This window comes from Acanthopagrus latus, chromosome 13, assembly GCF_904848185.1.
Source record: "Acanthopagrus latus isolate v.2019 chromosome 13, fAcaLat1.1, whole genome shotgun sequence".
NCBI classification, from domain to species: domain Eukaryota; kingdom Metazoa; phylum Chordata; class Actinopteri; order Spariformes; family Sparidae; genus Acanthopagrus; species Acanthopagrus latus.
The window spans coordinates 20,529,202-20,551,331 of record NC_051051.1 but is presented as its reverse complement, the minus strand read 5'-3'; the positions used below and the strand labels follow the sequence as shown (position 1 = coordinate 20,551,331).

At 39.3% G+C, this 22,130-nt stretch overlaps 1 protein-coding gene across 1 annotated transcript; it reads right to left on the bottom strand.

The window, feature by feature from the left end:
- Window positions 1-1,531: 1,531 nt before the first annotated feature.
- Window positions 1,532-18,948, bottom strand: csf1rb (colony stimulating factor 1 receptor, b). Its single transcript, XM_037120268.1, has 21 exons — window positions 18,866-18,948; window positions 9,761-10,036; window positions 9,360-9,665; window positions 9,004-9,140; window positions 8,758-8,920; window positions 8,098-8,491; window positions 7,697-7,812; window positions 7,303-7,411; window positions 6,812-6,981; window positions 6,607-6,707; window positions 5,771-5,897; window positions 5,463-5,567; window positions 5,258-5,368; window positions 4,869-5,028; window positions 4,662-4,735; window positions 4,446-4,534; window positions 3,603-3,725; window positions 3,179-3,290; window positions 2,777-2,876; window positions 2,577-2,703; window positions 1,532-2,488 (listed from the first exon to the last, which is right to left on the bottom strand). Exons 1-21 carry the CDS (start codon window positions 18,921-18,923, stop codon window positions 2,315-2,317), a joined length of 3,132 nt encoding a protein of 1,043 aa, XP_036976163.1. The 5' UTR covers window positions 18,924-18,948; the 3' UTR covers window positions 1,532-2,314.
- Window positions 18,949-22,130: the final 3,182 nt, after the last annotated feature.

Genomic DNA, 22,130 nt, shown 5'->3' with positions numbered 1-22,130 from the left:
CTTGTGAGTCAAAACAATGAGGAGACTGCTGAATGTTGAGCAGGCAGTGCAGATCTTCATGCCTGAGCCTGAGGCATTGCCTGCATTTAAATGTAAATAGTTACATATAACTTTGCATATTTCAGAAAGTGATGCACAAATTTAGCAAACAGCAATTTATATTTGCTTTATAAGTAATAAAAATGTTTCGTTAAACATATTTGTGGTTTTCACAGTAAAAAATCTAACTTTTTCCTTCTCGGATTTTATGTTTTTTATGATTTTAAGTCCAGTGTGTTAGAACAGTGTGTCAAATGAAAAAATAACTGTACAGCCACACATGTGAAGTTGTGCTGAAAATAATGACACCAAACAAGGCAAGGTAAATAAATTTTACAGTGAAATATAATGGTAAAATCAAAAGTAGTCAAAAACGGCCAGTTGTATCCCTGACGTCCCACCTTCAAACACAGCCTCATTTGGCCATCCATGAAAAAGCTACTTAACCTCCCACTTTTCAATGGAATATATACTTCCTACAGGCAATGCACTAGTCTAATAAACACTACATTTAGAATAAGACATCTTACTGAGGATTAACATACAGATAAAAAGTTTTGCATGAATAAACAAAATCTGAGAATATGTGAATAAAAACAGTACTCTGGCATAGCACCCCCATGAGTAAAAAAAACAAATGAAAATAACACAAAGTTTGGTTTGTGGTCTAGGAAAACGTATCTGTGTTGACACAGTTGTATCTTTGTCTTTAAGAAATTGAAACAAGTCCACTTGCCTATGTATTAGCACTTAGAACTGTTATGACCTGGATGACTGAGAACCTTCATCAACATCACTGTTGACAGCTGAGGTGTAAACACACTGAAAGATGCTCTCTGGAGCCATCCACTTGACAGGTAGATGAGCCTTTCAAAATAAAACATAGAAAATGTCAAAATAAAACTGACAGAATACAGAAATGATATACAGAAACTGCTGTTGCAGGCACATGAATGGGTTAACAAACACATTTTCTTATTCAGTTTAATGGGGTTCGGGAGTACAATATACTGTTGCGTACAGTACTGAAAAAGATTTGCTTATTCCTTAGTGTGAAGAGCTGAGACCTGAGAGGAGATGTGTGGATCAAATGTTACCTGCGTCCTCAGCTCATATACATTTATGCTGTTACATAAACAGGTGCAACTACATCAATCATTTCTTGTGCATTACACTCCAAAGTCCAGTAACAATAAACCTGCTAGGTGCTGGATTGATGAATGTGGCTCCACTCCTTCTGCACTCATGTGACAGCTGACATGCAGTCTATCATCCGACATTTATTGAAATTCATTTATATAATCACAAAAATATTAAGGAACACTTAAATATGCCAACAACTTCCTTATAGTGTGTTTCATACATTATAAACTTATTATAAAAGATAAACATGTCCTCTTCTCCTCTCATTAAAAAAAACAGAATCCATGTATATATGACTCTATGTCTTGTCTCTTTCAGCAGGTGAATGAAATCTCTCTCACTCTTGTTTGTTTGTATTTATTTTTTATTCTTTTTTTTAGAAACTTTTTTTTACAAAAGTGACAGCAAAAATACAAAAAATAAGAATCACACTTCAGATCAATCACAGAGGAGAAACTGTGGATTAAAAAAGATCAAACACTGAAATTTAAAGTTTAAAAAAATACAAAATCAAACTCTCTTTAAGTCGCTGTAATCAAAGTTGAGACCTGATCAGACGGATCCAGTCAGTGTCCCTGCTGTGTTGTTCCTGTATTTGAATTTGATATCTGACCTTTAAGATCATTTGCTCTGTAGATTTTATGACCTTGAGTGATGTCAATAAGAGGTCATATTGTGCTGCATTTGCATAGTTCTGGTTTTACGAAGCCGATTCAAATCTATTTTTACAATACTAATAAACACTACATTTAGAATAAGAATGACATCTTACAAAGGATCAATGTACAGGGAAAAGGTTTTGCATGAATAAACAAAATCTGAGAATATGTGAATGAAAAACAATACTTTGGCATAGCACCTCCATGAAAAAAAAGAAAATAACGCAAAGTTTGGTTTGTGGTCCAGGAAGACTCATCTGTGTTGACACAGTTGTATCCTTGTCTTCAAGAAATTGAAACAAGTCCAGTTGCCTATGTATTAGCACTTAATTATCATGACCTGGATGACTGAGAACCTTCATCAACATCGTTTTTGACAGTTGAGGTGTTTTCATGTTGTTCACTCTGAATGTTTGAACAGACAGTGGAGACGAACATGAGAAACGGACATGCATTTTGACTCGAGGGGAGGATCAGGACAGCTGGTAGATGTTCCTCATCACTGACTCCTCCTCCTTATCATCACTGTCGTCACGGCGCTCCTCTTCTTCTCCTCTCTTCATTGTGTTTCTGCCTGTGATCTCTTCTTCTTCCTCTTCTTCTTCTTCTTCTTCTTCTTCTCTGCACTCATCGATGTTCCTGTACATCTGATGAGAGGAACAGAAATGAAGCGATCAGCCTGTCAGACGGAGCCGAGGGCCCAGCTCACACAATAGGTGTTTGACTCATCCTCACCTGGTCACCGTAATATGGTGACGTGTCACTGGTGGAGGGGAGGAGCCTGTTAATGAGCTGAGCGATCACTTTAAAGGTTGGTCTGTCTGTGGGCTCCAAACTCCAGCAGTGCGTCATCAGCTGATACCTGAGAGGACAGGTGTCTATTAGATTCATAAGAACTTTATTACCATCTAAATAATGTCTGTCTGTGTTCTCACATCTCTGCTGGAGCGAAGTCTGGCTGATTCATGTGGCCGCCATCTTTGATCATCTTGTAAAAGTGGGTATCCACAACAACGTTTGGATAGGGGCTCTTACCTGTATGGCCAGACACACACACACACACAGGTAAAAGACATCAACTACAAGTCCTAGAGTGCATTGCTGTCCGAAGCATCCAATCAAGCTTCAGGCTCTGTTGCTGGGCAGATATTTTGTGAATTCAGAGGTTGTTCTGACCAATTCTAATGTTGCAACTGGCGCTAAAACTCATGGACACTGTAGTCTGCAGAGACCATACGACATTTATACCTGACGACAGGACCAAAACTTCATTGTCACAATCAATAATCGCTATTTTTCACAGTCACCGTCAGGATGTCACGTGTTGCAATGGTTACCCAGAGAGAAGATCTCCCACAGTAAGACTCCGTAGGACCAGACGTCACTCTGGATGGTGTAAACACACTGAAAGATGCTCTCTGGAGCCATCCACTTCACAGGTAGACGAGCCTGTCAAAATGAAACATAGAAAATGTCAAAATAAAACAGACAAAAGGCCGAAGTGATAGTAGATGTGACTATATAAACTAACAAACAACAAACAACATTTTTATTTATTTTAATAGAGTTTGGGAGTCTAATACTGTTGCATATTCTGTTTATTACCATTTATTTTGTTTCAGTAAACAGCTGAGTATCTGCATTTGTGTTTAGATAAAATCAATTTTGGCAGGTAAAAGGTGACAGGTGACTGTTGAGTTTAAACACTGACATACTATGAGAGTATAGAATATGAGCAGTATGTAAGGGTTTAACACAGACATTTCCCTGTACGATGTAGCTGTCGTCGTTGCGGATGTCTCGGGCCAAACCGAAGTCACAGATCTTTGCAACACAATGATCAGTCAGCAGGACGTTCCTCGCTGCTACGTCTCTGTGGATACACTGACAGACAGAAGGGTGGCAAGACAGAGAGAGACAGGTGACATAAAGGCAGACAGGTGGACAGAGAGGGACAGAGACAGGTGCAACAAGATTGACCAGTAGAACTAAGTCTTTATCACTTGTTGCAATGATAACATCAATCATTGCATATATTGCTATTTTGTAAGGGCAAATTTATGTTTTTAACCATCTGTAGTGCTTTTCACATGACACTGAGGGAGCTAATAGCCCCAGGCTAAGAAACATTCACACTGGCAAAATCCGGGCGCATTCCAAACTGGGTTAACCCCAACTTTAGCAAAGGGCTTGCTAACTCTGGTCCAGAGCAGATTAGCCCCGACTTTGTGGGGTTGTCCCCAGAAAATCTACTTAAACCGGGTGCCAGTGTGAAAACAGGGCTAAAGTGAACAGAGTAGTAACACAACTTTCTAGACTGTACGATAACCCTAAGCCACGTCTAGTGGTGCGAGTGAGGTGTGGTATGGCTCCTGGCTTTGAGGTAAACCTGGGTTAACAATCTGTTTGTGAAAAGGGTTACCCCAGGATCAACTGATACCATAACCCTGCATTGCAAGAACATTTTTGTATTGTCATGCCATTTCTGCATTATTAGGACTTTTCTCCTCTCACAACTTCATCTTACTTGGTTTGAATAGTAGGTTAAGGTTAGACTTAGGGAAATGTAGAATGAAAAAAAAAAACATATGTATGTGCTCTTACATTCCTGGTGGACAGAAAGTCCAGACCCTGAGCCACCTGGTGGGAAAACCTCATGAGGTCACCAACAGACAGACTGCCTGTCTGAACACCTGAGAGAGAATCAGACAGAAAGTTAGACGGGTTTGACCTCAAAGACAAAAACAAATTAGATGTGTGCAGATAAGTTCTGGGGAGTTAAGGTTGAGTTCCAATGTCTGTTCGATGTCTGGCAATTACCCAGGTTTGTTTGTCCTGGACTCAGAACTGGCTGCATCTCCTGATAGTCTGAGGAGCAGGAGATACCACTGTCACTGCAACACAGAACACACACACACGCATACACACACACACGCACGCGCATGCACACACATACAGTGACATCAGTTTTCGTTGCAATTGTTTAAAGATTGTATTCAGTTAATGTAGTGAGAAAAAGCTTCAGACCTCCTGAGCCGTGCATGCTGGGCGGCCATGTTCTTATAGAAAGCCTCCCCCTCCACTTCATCAACACTCAAAAAGGACTCCATGAAGTCCTGAGCATGAGCCCGTAAGAAGTTGAGTAAGTCGCCATGGCTACAGTACTCTGTGATCATCAACATGGGGCCTGAAGGGAGAGAGATCAGAGGTCAAAAGTTAGAAAGATGATGCTTACTGTAGTTGTTGTATGTATTGGGACTGTTTTCAGCAGCAGACACATCCACATTTGTATTTCTGGCAGTAAACAGAACATTCACATTTAGATGTTTGACTGTCACATCTCCACCTTTGTGACATGATTGTAGTTTGACACTGCTTGTTATATGATTGTGGTTAACAATTAAAACTGTCATCACCTCCTTGAGTGCAGGCGCCCAACAGGTTTACAATGTTGTCATGGTAACCAAGATGGCTGAGGATCTTCAGCTCCGACATCAAAGCTTCACGTTCCACGGAGAGAGCGCTCGCTGTTTATTAACACATGAAAAATAAGTCTGTATCATCACAATGATAATGTTTGGAACAGGTAATGATGATAATGATGAAGATTTATCGACGGACGTTTGAGCATCTTGACGGCGACCCGTGTGATGTCGTTGTCCTTCCCCAGACCGTATGCTGTTGCTTCCACGACTTTTCCAAAGGCCCCCGAACCCAAAACAGCACCTGACAGAGAGAGCATGGTCAAAATACACTGCAGAATGAAAAGTAAATAAAGTTTACTGAGAGAAGGTGAAGTTAAACACTGATCATGTCCTCCACAATGACTATTGACCCCAGTAAAATTTTGACTGAAGCCTGAATGTGTTTAAAGTTAAACTGACATTGAAATTGTATTATCTAATGATGAATTAAACACTGTCTTGTACCAAGGCGGAGTTTGTCTCTGGGAAACTCCCACTTGTGGTTGTACGGCAGCTGGGTGGGGTCAACAAAGGTGTAGTTGTTTCCGTCTGTGCTCTCGATGATCTTCCAACGAATCTCATATTTCGGTTTCTAAAAGAAAAAGTAAAAACATGGCAGCAGTGATAATGAATGAGTAGAAACGTTAAAATGTTAAGAAACGTATTTGTCAGTGTTTATGTGATGAACATTTCAAGGGGTAATTCCACATGATGCCATTTTCTTAAGTTTATATATTGATAATATACTAGAATCAAATAACAGAGCAGGTTAAATATTTATGCAGATGATACTGTGATGTATTTTTCTATCAGTTCTATTTCCTCAAGTTTCATCCAGTTATCACAGGATCTACAATGTTCAAAAATGGACATTAAGAAAGCAGTGTCACTCAGCTGTTCCATCATGGTTTAAATTCAGATCCATAATTTGAGAAACATGCTAGTAGTTATCAGTAGTGTTTTTTTATTCCACTGTGTTCTTATCTGCTTCATTCAAGGCTTTACCTTGTTCCCAGAGGCTTTTATCTCCTTTGAATTATTATCTTGTTTCCAAGGATAACGTGGTCCCTTTCACTAAATAATCTCCTTCTCAACAGCTGTCATTGATATTTATGACCATTTTATCATGCATTTGTTTGTGTTTTGCTATTTTGTTTGTATTCTCTTGTTGGGTTTTCTGTATTTGTATAATTGTTCATTAGTGATGGGCTTGACTAAACAGCTAAGGATATTGTACTCAGCACTGGTCAATAAAGCAGGTATACCTCTATACTAATCCCTCTGATAATAAACAAACGCACCTGTCTCCACTTGTAAAACACGACCAATAAAAGCAAGAGAAGTACAGCTGCAGCACTCAAAGCTCCAATCAGAGGCTGTGTGAAGAATATTTTGGGTTGTCCTGCAGAACCAAAAAAACATCACCACATTTATCAGCAAAAACCAGACAACAAATTTGAGTCATATCTGGGTGTTTCTAATAAAACAACATACTTTGACACTTACGAGGATTAAAGATTTCACGAGACTCTCCCCTGTCGTTGTAAGCGACACACTCCACAGTGACATCACCACCAGCCGACAGCGGAAGGGTCAGGTGTATTCTGACTTCCTCCTCATCCTCCTGTGAGATCACATCAGCTGGGGAAACCTGGTAGGCTGAGATGTCTCCGCACCTGCAGAGGAAGAGAAGATGAAGATCAGGGTCTTGGTGCCTTGTCTGGTCTTTTTGTTCATTATTAATTTCATCTTATTTTGTTGGGTATTTTATTCTATTAATTCTCTCTCATTTTGATGGTGATTTATCTTAATTTACTGCACAGAAATGTTTTATCTTGATTTTTCCACTTTGCAACTAAAATTATGAATAAGGTTAAAGATATATACATTTTTGCTTCAGATAAACAGATAAATCATCAAGATGTTGCTGAACTTTGCAGCCTGTAGGCCAGGGGGTGCTGGGAGAAGTTATCACTGTAAATCTGGTTGGTACATACGTGTCCTGGAATCCTGGGCAGGTGTACCAGAGGATTATGGGTAATGGATATCCAGAGCTTCTGCAGGTCAGAGTGTCATTCTCCACACTGACTACAGCACTCGGAGAACCTGGAAGATAATGATGCTGAAGTTTGTTTTTTGTTTTTTTAACAGTTGCAGAAAAAAATGTAAGAAAGTAAAATTTCACATTGTTGTTTGTCTGGTAATAAATGTCTCCTGTCCATTTTGAATTTAATGACAGATTAAAGATTTACAGGTTGCCAGAATAAATAGATTGTGTGATCATCACAAGGACAAAAGGAAAAATTGCGGTATTGAGGAAGAGGTGGAAATGAGTGAAGAAGATGAGAAGAAAAAGCAGGTGGGAAAAATATACGATTCAAAGTTTCTCACAGTAAATTTGGAGGTCGATGTTATGTGAGCCGCTAAAGAACGAGTTGGAGAAGTGGAATGAGTATTGACCTCGATCCTCCTGACGAACTCGCCGCAACAGCAAACTGGCTTCCGACCTTAACCATGACAAACACCACCTTAATACCCACAATACCACCTTAATAAACAACATCAACAGTGGCATGACTATGCGTAAAGCTGCTGGGCCTGATACCATCACCAACAATACAACCTTGACGAACAAATCTGGCTGCTGTAGCTTGACAAACCTTAAAATATACAACACCACCATAACATCAACAATAAACAAGCCTAAAAGTGGTATTGTTGGTGTGGCAGTTCTTTGCCTGATCTGTGGTAGAGGTCTCATAATACTAGCCTGCAGCTCTCAGCATGCTAACCTGTAGCCGTTAGCGGTGTAGGTCTCCTGGTACACCATGTTGTTGTTGTTCTTGACCTTTGTTGGTGTCGTCCAGCTCTGGTTCATGATTGGAGGATATGACTCTATCACCAAGGTCAGCATCACATCTTGACCTTCATAGACCTCCATCATGCTGCTGCCGCTGATATTAACACTGCTATCCTCATTTGCATCAATTTTATTGGTGCTAACATTAACGATTAGTTCCTTGTTCACTTCTAGTGAACCACTGCCAATTTTAGCCTCAAGATGTCCTTGCATCTTCATTGGCATGCTGCTAATGTTAGAAACCAGGTCCTTGTTGACTCCTGTGGTCTCGTTGTTAGTGTTAGCCTGCTGCATTGGCTGCAGGTAGATCCACAGGTAGGGGCCATCTGATAGGAAAAGGGAAGAGACCGTAAATATCACGCTCAGATCAGTCTATACATGTTCATGCAGAGGGTCATTAGGCACTGAAACCAGTACAAAATTGTTATCTTGTTCTCCCAAGGTTATCTTGATCACGCTATCATTTGATCAAGTTATCTTGTTATCCTTAGCTTGAATTTTTGTGTTGCTCTAACAAGTTTTTATGTCATTCCCTTGTGTTTTCATTTTAATCCTGAGCTCGCTCGAGTTTATTATCACCAAATGTTTATACCTAGAACTCTGAGCTGTGTGGTTGCCGTGGCGACTCCAGCATCATTGATAGCTGTACATGTGTAGGTTCCACTGTGTATCTGACTGACAGCAGAGATCCTCAGGGTGCTTTCCAGGTAATGACGGCCATCAAACGGTTTACGGTTAACAGGAAGTTTTAGTGGCTGGAACAAACAAACAACCAATGAAAGTCAAAACAGATAGTTTGTTGGCTGTTAGGACACGCGTTTGACCTCTGATCTCTGACCTTTTTGCTCGGGTCTGTCCAGGTGAGGTTGTGGAAATGGTTGGGGTTACTGCTCATACAGGTGACCTCAAACTTCTCTCCTTCCAGAAGGACCACAACAGCCTGACTGACAGACACTGAGGGAGGATGACGCAACCCTGCAGACAGGTAGACAGACAGGTCACTGGGGAAACAAGAATCGGAAATAACCCAAGACAGACCAACAGAGAGATGGGTATCACCGTGGACCACCAGCAAGTTTACAGGAAGTCACAGTCAGAACTTTTTAGGGAACTAGCAGCTGGTCCAATGGTGAATAAACTGGTGTACAGACAGACAGGTAAACAGACAGAGACAGGTAGTTAGACAGGTCTTACTGGGGACCACCCGCAGGTCGACAGCTTCAGATTTGAACTGCTGTCCGTCCTTCCAGCCTGAGCAAAAGTAGCGTCCATTGAATGACCTCTGCAGGTCTCGGATCAAGGCTCCTCTCTTGGGATCAAAAGTCACATTCATGCCTTGGGGCAGGCCCCGCCCCCTTCCCCCATTGCTGCCCTCTGATTGGAGGGTGAGGTTAGTGACTAACGGGTCGGTTAGCAGACACCTGAATAGGAAGTCCTGGTCTTCCTTGACATGAGGGGTTCTGCGCGATGTGACGAAAACGCTGTTGGGGCGAGCAGGATCTGAGAGGAGGGGACATGGGAAATTAAGGTCATTTTAAGAAAACTGATTTCATTTGTCTGACTCTGGCAGGGGGCTTGGCCTCAGCTCGTCTTACCTTTGACATACAGGTGGATCCACGTGTACAGGTGTTCCAGGCTCTGGTTGGTGTACCCACAGCGGTACGTCCCGGTGTGCCTGGGGTTTGACCTCTGTACTTGCACCAGATCCTGCAGACTGTCATCGTACATCAGACTGAACGCAGTAGAGGACCATCGGACCGAGCTGTTACCATGACAACGGAGGGTGAAGGGGGCACTGGCTGTCAGAACCACCTCAGTTTGGTTTGGCAGGAAGTCAGAGTTCAGTTGGACCAGTGGAGGATCGGGAGGCTCTGAAACAATCAACAGTAAATCAGTTCAGCAATTCTGACAAACAACACCTGAGGTAACAAGTATAGACTACACCTTTATCCAAACCAAAACAATGTAGTGATGCATAAATATTTTATTTCCTGAATGATGCTGCGACCAAACTGAAATTATATCGATATATTATTTTATCAGCAGGTAACATAAAACCAGCAAATCAGTTATCTCCAGGTCATTGCTCCTCCACGTCAAAGGAAATCTTCATGAAGTTTAACCTACACAACACTCCTGATTAGCAACAAACAGCAGTCAGGCACAGTTAGAGGCCAGCATTTATCAACTAAAGAGACAGATATTTCCCACGGGAGGTTTGGCAACAATGAAATCTGAACCATATTCTATGATCCGTCCTGCACATTTTTATTTCCCCTTATCATTTAAGGATAACTTGATCACCACTGTCATTACTATTCATCCTTTGGAGAAAGCCCCCCTTCAGAGAATGCTTCGGAGAATATCGCACAGGGATAGCAAATTCAATAAAAATAGCGTGGTGATGGTAGTCTCTGGAGGAGTGCACCATGCTGTCTTGCTTCAGCACAAAAAAAGACAAGCCTAAAAGCCTCTTGGGGACATACAATATATGGTGTCAACGTCAACACTCAGTGGGACAACTTATGTGTTGGGCTGGTTCAGCTTTTTTTGCTCCAGCCAAAAAAGCAGTGTTACGTGACCGCACACAATACTGAATATTAATACAATGATACACAAACAATCAACAGAGTAGAAAACAGAACACGACAATCGATGGATGATATAACATGATTTTATTCAAAATCAGAAAAAAGAGGTGATAGACAGAGATGTATGACAGTTCTCAGTTGAAAAAACAAGGATATCTCACTGACATTACAACAAACTGTTTGTTAGCTCATCCAGTGATGCTTCATTACTTCTAGTTTTGATTTCATGAAATAATGTATTTGGTTGAAGCAATTTTCTAAATCTTATTTCAAGAAAAACAAGTTATAATGCTTTGATTATTAATGTCAGAATACTGATTATCAATGATAAACTGACTGGTTGATAACAGGCAATCTCATTAGTTAGCTGTTAGAAAATGTAAATCATAGGCCAGCTCAGTCAGAAAAAATCAACCCAATTGGCTGGCTTAGAACATATCCCACTGTCAGTACAAAGGGTGGATCTCATTGGCTGCCTGTGGACAACCAGAGGATCTTAATGGGCCGGAGCAGTGATTTCCGGGGGAGGGGGTTTCTTGCTCGTGTCCTGCAGGTGGGTGGCGATGCGGGACGTCTGCAGCAGTAAAGCCTGGTGGTTTTCGACCAGGAGACTCTGATGACGAGCCACGTTCTGCAGATCCTGGATCTGCTGGATACTCTGAGGACAAAACGTCAGAACAATGGTTAGCGCAGTTACAGTAATTAGATCAGATTAGATTAGATGTCAGATGTACATGACAATATAATTCAAATGTGACCTTGTTTATCAGCATATAGCACAGTTTATCTAAAACCAGCTTAGGGTGTAGTCTGGACTTGTTATAGTGTATCTGCTCTAGGAATTCAGACTTTAAGTGAGACTGAATCTGAAAAAAAAAAAAAGATCTTAACTAAATAAACCTGAGATAAACTTAACTAAAACTTGTGTAAATCTTATCTAAATCATATAAACCTGAGCTAAATTAAACTGAACCTTATCTTAACATTAACTAAACTGAGATTAACTAAACTCAACCTGAGATAGACTAAACCAAACCTAAGATATGATATCAACTGAACCTTGTTTAAGACTTTCTATAAAAGCCCCAGTATGACGCAGGCAAACATTTTAGACAGGCTTTTATTTCGAATCCCCCCAGTTTGATACATTTATTTATTCAGATTTTAGCACAAAGCCTCCTTATTTTTCAGCCGGAATCCTTTTAGCCCTGTTCATTATTTGTAACGTGTCTGAAACAGGACAATAACGCTTTGGATCAGTATAACAGAATGTTTAAACCAGAACCATTAAATTGTGGAGTTTCTTAAATTAAACAGATGGAAACAACATTAAATTACAGAAAGGGCAGGTGACAGTAGTTTGTTCACCCTTGTGTATATCTATAACTTGTATCATTTGTGTAAAACATGCTCCCGTCTATTATTTGAGATCTGGCTTTCATGGTAAACTAAACTAATCTAAACTTAACTTAACTTAACTTAACTTAACTTAACTTAACTTAACTTAACTTAACTTAATTTAATTTAACTTAACTTAACTTAACTTAACTTAACTTAACTCTTAACTCTTAACTCTTAACTCTTAACTTAACTTAACTTAACTTAACTTAACTTAACTTAACTTAACTTAACTTAACTTAAACTGAACTGAACTAAACTTGACCCACCTGAGTTCCCAGTGTGCCAAGCAGTTCAACCACCTGAACTTGGCTCTTAGCGATCTCCTTCTGGATTAGGACCAGCTCTTTCAGGAGATCCAAGACCTCCCTCTTCCACGGCTGCTCCTGCTGCTGATCCTGGACCAGGTCCAACAGCTTTGGCTGAGAGTGGGCATCTGACTGGGCGGCGCCCATCGTCATGGCAGCGGGTTGGATGTCATGGTGATCACCTGCAGTGAAGACGACTGAAGTCAAAACTTCAGTTTTTACACTTACGTTCCTCTGATTTTCAGGATATAGGTCCTGTTCAATTAATGAAGATGTTTAGAGACATTTTTGTTTTGATTGACGTGTCTCAGCCAACAGACACAACAGCCACGTTACACAGGTGTAGATCTGTACATTTTCCTTATGTAGTGGTGCCCAGAAAGACGTCTCACAGGCTCAAACTGATACGGCACATATGATATGCTATTTTAGGGTGACACTTACAACACAGCATTTTCTGCTTCCATTTCGTATAGACAGACAGTCTGATCAACTGATTAACCAAAATATAACAAATACATATTACACCTCCTCTCAGATTGAGTCAGGGGTACAATACCTCAATAAAAACGATCTTAGCTCAATATGGCAATATAGCACCACATAACTAATTAACAAGTCGCAGAAACAATGAACACGACACACCATCGCTCATTGAGAAGGCTAACATTACAGCTGCGGGTGTAGGCCTCCAAACAGCTGCTAACATACTAAACATATGGTCACTAATAGAAGTCAAAGAGTAAATAGCAGAGTAAAGTAGCGCAAGATTTGTCCAAGTAAAAAACAGCAATAATTATTTTGCGTGTAAATTCAGCTACCAAATGATTTTATTCACCAAAGCTATGACTGACCTCTTCTGCACAGCAACAAAAGCAGAGCCTCATAGGTATTGTAATACACCATCTATTACACCATGAACATGTGCTGCTGTCGTGATTCAGACCTCAGACTGCAAATTTGAAATGCTTTTCTGAAATTCAGAGAAAAATGCTAACTGAAAAGATATGAGCTAAAGAACCATAGTTCAACCTGTCTACTTATTAGTTGTCCTTAAATGAGTAAAGATCACCAGTGTTCATCAGGTGTTTTCCTGATCGATCACTGATTTGATCAATAATCAGATTTAACCAGCCAGATTTGTTGTGAAGCTTCATGTGACAGTTGAAGATTTGTGTCATCGGGTTTCACAATCAGAACAAGAAGTGAAACAGTCAGCAGTGTGTTTGTGTGTCTGTGTGTGTCTGTGTGTGTGTGTGTGTGTCAGCAGTCTGGCAGCATCCTCCTGCTGCTTGATGAAATAAAGACAAAGTTCAGAGAGTTGAAGAGTTTATTTAACTGTAACATGAAGTTGTGTTTGTCCATTTCTATATAGAGAAATGGATGATCCTCCACATGTTTAACCCAACATGTCTTAACGTTAAATATGTTAAATAAACCAGTTACATTTTCTGTCACCCATCATGTTTCATTCAACATCTCCCTTTTGTATGTTTCATACCATGATTGGCTCTAAACTAGATGTGATGTCATCTTCATTTTTGGATTTTCTGATCTTCTTTGTCTCTGACTCTGCTTTTTTGGCTTCTTCTTGGTTTTCCTCTGGTTAGACTTTGGCTGGGGCAGAGGTATGGGGCTGAAGCTGAATGTTTTCAGGAAAGTCCAGCAGACTTGCCTGATACTGTAAAGCTTATTTTTACTCATTCAAAGTTTCCAACTTTGAACTCGAAACTTTCTGACTTCCTACTAGGTTTAACAATGAGTTAACAAGGCAACTGAACTTGTCTTAGGTGATGTACAGTTGTATTTTTCTGCTTTGTAAGGACAATAGATGTAAGAATATTGCATTTATTTACATTTTGTGAGAATTTTGTTGTTCATTTCTTATTCGAACAAATGAAATATATCTGAAATTCTGGCCTTCTGCCACTCCTGAAGGCTCTGTTCATGTTTGACTCGATTCACTTCCACCTTCAGTGTGTGTAAACCTCAAAATAGAAAGTAAAAAAACCCAAGTAGGAGGAAACTCTTTCATTAATATCAGATATAATAATCCCTCCTGAAGCATCCTGGGAAACACTGAGCAGCATCAGATCCTTTAAAACACTTCATGATGAAGACATTGAGCAATTCAAGACTTTCCGACTGCGTTAGTGACGCATGACTCATGATTTCACATCCAAATCTGCAGCATCATTATTACATCCCTTCAGGGTTAGAGAACATGCTTATTAATGCATATTTTTGGTTATTACAAGTTATAAATCAGTACAATGGGGCATTCAAGTGATTATGATTATTAATGCTTATTCATAGTAATTTATGAGTATTAACAGATATTAATAGATAAAATGTGATGGGCTCTATGGCCCCTAGAATATCTTAGAGAGACTACTCAACCCAACTGTGTTCGCAAAACTCTGCTCACTGTGGCCCAGGTGCACAATTGCTGGTAGCATTAGCATGAGCATTAGCAAGACCAAAAAAAAAAAAAAAAATCTTACATTAGCAACATATTTTCCTTCACACTGTCAATGTACACAACACTAGAAGTGGGAAGTAACGAAGTACAGATACTTTGTCACTGCACTTCTGTACTACACTTGAAACATCCTTCAGAGGGATACTTTTCTCTTGTGTACTTAGATTTGCATACATTTTAGAGCCTGTACTTTACTTAAGAAGTTGAATCAGTACTTTATGTTTTTAGTTTGTTTTTTTTTCCAGGTGTCCTTACTTCTACTTGAGGAAAAAATATGTGTATTATCAATGTTTCTATAAAATATTAACACAATGAGATTTCTGAACAGTAATCCTCAGTAATGTGGATGTAACAACTGAGTGGGTAAAGACGAATATTAGAACAAGTAGAAGAGTCTGGTAAGTTCAGAAAATGACATTGCTTTACTGTAAAGCAGCCTTTAAAACCAAGAAAAGACGACATTTATGTCATTTTATGATACAAAGATATTTAAAATCTCAAACAATATACTGACTCATATTACGATAACAATATATTGTATAAAATGCCAGCCCTTATTGTCATTACTTTTATCTAAGTTAATGAACATGTTTTTATAACACATTCATTTATTTTCTTTACAGAGGAACTGTGCAAATGTCATTTTATGTAGAAAATAGCAAATTTTTTAGTGAAAAGAAATTGCTAATTTTATGGTTATTCAGGGATAAAGATTTTTTTTAATGTTATTTTACATTGGAAAAATAACAAAAATTGTAAATTCGCTGTCTAATTTTGTAATTTTAGGAACCTGTCAAATAAACAGAAAGAATCCAGAAAATGTCAAACATGTTAACAGTGGGGGTTATTGATAGAGAAAGATGGATAGTGATATTCATTGATTAAACTGAATAACTCAACTTTACTGAAATAAACTTTCACCAGCGATTATCAACAAAATCAACTGTACGTTGTTAATAATTGTAATTAGAAAGACAAATGTGCAAATACCAAATTAAATGATTGTTGTGATGTTACTGTGTTTTTTATCCACTGAATAACCCACCACCCTCTTTTGTAACAATATCATTTATTTTCATTATCTTATTTATTCATTCAATGTTGTTTGCTGGTTTTGAGGTCAGTCCCAAATCTTGTTTTGATTCCCTGAGACTGAACAATTCATTAACAGTGTTATTACTAAAGCTATGGACGTATTAAGGACAGAATTGTTTCACAGTAATGACCGTTTTCATCTTTATATGTGAAAATCTGTTGGGGTGTTAAAACCTTGCATCTCCACTCTTTCTCTTTTCAGGAACAGATACATTTGGCTGACTTCACAGTTCATTTAAGGATTAAAAATAGAACCATTTGTTTTGGTTTCTGTCGATAAACCTGGTCAGACCAGAGCAGGAAGTGTGCTCGTCCAGGTGAGATCACACATGAAGTGAGTCATTGTTTGGTTCATAAAACAACATGTGAAAACGTCTCAGAGTGCAACAGAACGATTCAAAACAGAAAACAAACCATCTGAGAGTTTGATGGATTGACAACCTCAATGAGAACTGATGATCAGAGCTGTAGCTGTAATTCTCTGATTGACTGAAAACATGGAGACGAGAGGATTTTATATCACCAGATCTGAGTTCTGTTTTTGAGAAAATCCTGCAGTTAAAAGGTTTCAGTGTCGGTGTGTGTGTGTGTGTGTGTGTGTGTGTGTGTGTGGGGGAGGGGGGGGGGGGGGGTCGGTTTGATTAAACCTCATAAAGTCAGGAAACACATTTTCTACCAGAGACCACACACACACATACACACGTGCGCACACACACACACACACACACACACACACACACACACACACACACACACACACGGATAATGTGTGTGTTGGGGGGTCCCTTCACTTCCTTGTCTCACTTCTTCTTTGTTAGAACTCTGTGGGAGTGGTTACTGGTACTGGTCACCACAGCAACATGTTTAGATCCACAACCGTCTTGTAGTGGAAGAAGAAGAAAAGGAGGAAAAAGGACATGGTGATGAAGAAGACATGGTAGAAGAAGTAGAAGAAACTGGAGGCGAAGTTCATGGAAAAGCGGAAGAAAACAAAGAATAAGGTGAAGAAGAACATGACGATGGTGAAAAAGAGGAAGAAGATGAAGAAGAGGGCAAAGAAGAAGAAGGCAGAGGAGAGGGAGAATATTGAGAAGAAAAGGAGCGGAAGAAGGACGAGAAGAAGAAGAAGAAGAAGAAGATGGGGAAGATGCGGAAGAAGATTATATAAAGCAGCAGGATTTATGATTTTATATTTATGTGCTATGGGTTGAAGAAATGTTCCTCATTAATTTCATGAGCGAACCTGATTCATCTGTTTGTTGTGTTTTGTATCATGACATATATGTGTCTATTTCTGTATATTTATATGTATTTGTATCAATACTTTGTATATTCGGTATTTTCCCCTGCTCAGTCCTGATTACTTCATTTGACACTGTGTGTCAGATGTTAATAACTTACCATTAAAGGTGGTATTTGTAAGAAACATTGATTTTTGAGTCTCATTACCAACTGGTCAAAAACTGACACTTTGGGATTGTAGGGTGGATCGGCTGCAAACCATAAAACATTTGATGGGAGACGATCAATAACATTTCTAGACTAATAAGGCCTTTACCAGTTTATCAACTATAATAAGAGTAACAGTTTTTCAACAGTAACAGTTTTTCATCCATTAATTACTGCACATTAACTGTTTTTTTTTGTTTGTTTGTTTGTTTGTTTTTTAGCAGTTATTACAACAGTTAATTAGATTACACCTTGGAATAACCATGATTTGGTTAAAAACTTTAGTTGATTGGTATTTCACAGTTAAGAAACAATGAAATGCTTAATAACCATCTATTGTACAATTGTAAAGGTTTATAAACCTCAGCTTTTAACTTAATAATGGCCATCCAAAAAAATATTCATCGCACTACGTGCATTAATTAACCATTAACAGTATTATAAAAATCAGTTATAACATTACAGTAAACAATTGCTTAATTCAATTGTTTATAAAGTGTTTCATAGTTAACAGTCCAATAACTTTTTACTTACATTCAATTAACTATACACTTACCTTAATTAGATTACACTTATTAATTATGATTATTATAAAGTCTAACCTAATTAACTTTTGAAAAACAGTTTATTACTGTTAATTAGCAGTAATAAACAGATAATAAACAATCCTTTTGACAGTTAATTAACAGTTGATAGGGGATAGCTGATAAAGGGATATGATGAAGTTTATCTGTGTTATTAGCAGTTCAATGATGGATAATAATGGTACTTATAAACATCTGACACATAGATCTGAGGCTTACATCTTACAACAGTAATATATGCTTACAAACTGTTGTTGTATTCAATAACATTTATCACTTTTAATTACTATAGCTACAACTTAACCTTAACCAAACCCTTAAAGAAGCATTGATACCTGGTTAATAGCCATTTAAAAACTGTTAATGAGCAGTAACTGATGAATAATGAATGGTCACTGCTGACAAACAGTTAACTACTGTTGATTAACAGGTATACAAGTGTTTATGATTATTAGTAATGCTGCTATAACCATTCAAAACTTATCATCAGTTCATTAATGGTAATTTATGAACATCTGACACACAGATATGAAATGTACATCTGACAATAGTTAGTTATATGTTACATATGTTTATAAACTGTTGATTGATATTCAATAACATCTGTCATTACTTATTAGGATAACTTCGTTGTCCATGGATCATTTCATCGTGAAATATTGTGACATGCTTTAAGTTTTTTTTTGCGTGTTTTCCATCACACATGAATAAAGATACTAAACCCTTAAAGGAACATTGATACCTGGTTAACAAATAAAGTCATTAAAGTGTAAATAAAGCTTGTTTTTCTGACCTTTGGCAGGGTAGCAGCCACTGAGGGCGATCGACAGCACCACAAAATAAATCTTCATCTTTCTCTTTCTGTCTCTGGTGACTGTTGAAGTCAAACTGAAGGAGCCAAACTTCCTCTGTGTCAACAGCAACTACACTCCACCCACACCACCCACCCTCCACCTGACAAGACACCACCCACACCACCCTGTATTCTGAGGGAAGCAAGAGAAGAAAGTGAAAAAAAGGCTTCATGCTGCTTTCAGACTCTTGCCGCCTGCTAAAACACCTGAAATACTTCAAATAAATCAAATTGAATCAAAATGCCTCAGACATTATGATGTCATCAGCAATTTCTTTCATCGTGATCCAACTCAACACATTTATTTATTTTTTTTTCATTTTGAAAACGGTCAAAAATAAAGTCTTCCTGTGGTTTTGGTCAAGATTGACAGGTGTTCAGCATCTGTTCATCTGTTTTAAGAAATTACTGGCCAATCAGAGCTTTACAGGCACGATGACGAATGCTGATGTTATTGTACTTCAAAGCTTGCTATCATTAACGATATGGATGGAGCACCCAGTGCCTTAAACCTGTATTCTTCCAAAAAGCCATTCAGGCTTTATATGTAAGCTTATGAAAACAATTACCTTACAATTACCCTGATGTAACTGACTGTCAAATGCAGACCTTTCTATCTACCCCGGGAATTCAATTATCACACGTGGGTGGGGGAGTATGTTGTCTGTGTCTGCATACATACCCAAAAATGCATGGAGTATGTTAGTCTGATGAAAAACATCACCACACGGGCTTATGAGAAACCCTGGATGAGTAGTGAGGTATGTCAAATGCCGAAAGCACGAAATGTCACTTTGAAATCTGGTGACATGGTGGCACTTAGAACAGCTAGAGCTAACCTGAACCGTGCCATAAGAGCTGCAAAGCGTGCTCATGCTCAGAAAGTACAGGACTTCTTCCATGACCCCACTAACACCAGACGAATGTGGCGGGGTATCCAAGTCATCACAGACTATAAAACTACTCCTCCCCCCGCGAACTTTCTGAACAAGCTAAATAACCACTTTGGGAGTTTGGAGGCACTCGACACCACTCCTGCGAGGAAATGTTCCTCGCTCGGATGAGCAGCCACTCAGTCTGGGCACAGCTGATGTCAGGAGAACCCTGAGGAGAGTGAACACCAGGAAAGCAGCAGGCCCCAAAAACATACCAAGATGGGTGCTCAAGGAATGAGCTGACCAGCTGACAGGGGTTCTCACAGACATCTTCAACACCTCGCTGATCCGGGCTGCGGTACCATCATGCCTCAAGACTGCCACAGTTATACCGGTGCCTAAAAATCCCACAATCTCCTCCCTCAGTGATTACCGCCCCGTAGCACTCACGCCCATCATGATGAAGTGCTTCCAGAGACTGGTAAAGGACCCCATTGTCTCCAGAAGGGAGGAACACACATGTGCGAATGTTGTTTCTGGACTTCAGCTTGGTGTTCAACACCATCATCCTGCAGCTTTTGATGAGCAAACTGGGCCCCCTTGGCTTCAGCACCCCCCTGTGTAACTGGCTGCTGGACCTCCTCACCGACAGAACCCAGTCTGTGCGGGTGGGCGACAACACCTCCAGTGTCATCTCCCTGAGCACCGGGTCCCCTCAGGGCTGCGTCCTGAGCTCTTTTCCTCCCATCCAGGATGTCGCTTGAAAGAGGCTCCACAGCTTTCACAGCAGAACAGCCAGGTCCCACAACAGCTTCTTCCCTCTTGCCATAAGACTGCTAAACACACAATAAACAATCCCCTCCACCCTCCCTTCCACGCCCACTTACACCCTCTCAGAACTGCTCACCTGACTGTGCAATCAAAAGAAAAAAAATACACTGTGCAATATATTGTAGGTCCATCCATCCATCGGTTGCCATGGCAATAAAAGAAAGTCTGAGTCAAAGTCTAAGGTTGCATAAATTCCATACTATACACTACATACTCAATATGTGTACCATCGTTCAACATACTTTTGAGTGATTAACAGTAGTATGCATCTTTTCAGATGCACTGTTTAGCGCAGAAGTGACGCACTTCCTGAGAGCCCCTTGCCTGTTGACACGTGTAAGTAACCGTGGTAACCTGTGCCAGCCTCAACTGTACCGGCAATCTGCAATAATACTCTTTTAATACATCTAATAATAATAATCTAATAATACATCCTTGATAGGCAGCCAATAAGAAGCCACACAATAATAAATGCGAACCACAGGCGAATTTGTTAAGTGATGTTGTTGTACTGGACTGCAGAGTAAGTAGTTACTACAATTATCAAAGTAAAAAGTACAATTTATGCCTCTATAGCGTAGTTAGTGTAAGTTCAAAGTAGCATAAAATGTAAATACTTGTTTAATAAAGTACACGTAACTAAAGATTGTATTTAAGTAAGGTTCTTAAATGCATTCCATCACTGCTTGTGAAAATAGTATCTCAGATAAGGTCAACTTGTCATGATTTCAGAAAAAACAGCCAGTTTCCAGCTTTGAGATGCATCGTCCTGCTTATCTTAGAGGGTTTAATTTAACTTAAGGAGGAGACTTTTCTCAACTTAAAAAGCAGCACTTCCTCCAGTTTATCACAAACATTCAACATCAACATATCTGTAGTTGTCCAGAAGAGAAGAAAAACTGTGACCTGTTAAGTAAGTTATTAAGTATTGAAGTGGAGCGAAAAGTACATTCACCTAGAAGTAGAAAGTTACGTAAAATGGAACTACTCAAATAAAGTAAGAACTTCAACTTAAGTAGATGTTACATTCCACTACCACTGCCGAATTGGTGATTTCTATCATTTAATGAAGTAAATTACATTTTTTTTTAGCTGATTGACAGTTTAATCAAACTTGATGTTTTTGAACTTGCAAAGAAAAAAAGAGGAAGAAAAACTTAAAGTGATTCAGTTTGAGTTTCTGTGTGAGGAAACATTTTTTTCTGACATTCAGCACTTTTCTGAAGTTCCACATTACAACAGAAGTATAAAAAAAGCACTGCCCGACGGTGGCACAGTCAGACAGATTGGAGTCGGGGCGGCGCCACCAGAGCCCCGACTGAGTGAAACACCACTTCCTGTTGGAATGACATACATACTTTGTTTTCTTCTTGGAATTCAGATTTTTTTTTTTTTTCTCATGAGGCAGAATTTGGGGGGAAAAGAAAAAAGATTGAAATAGATTTATAGATTAGATCACACATGGCCCCATTCCTCTTCCTCTTCTGAGAAAACAGAAT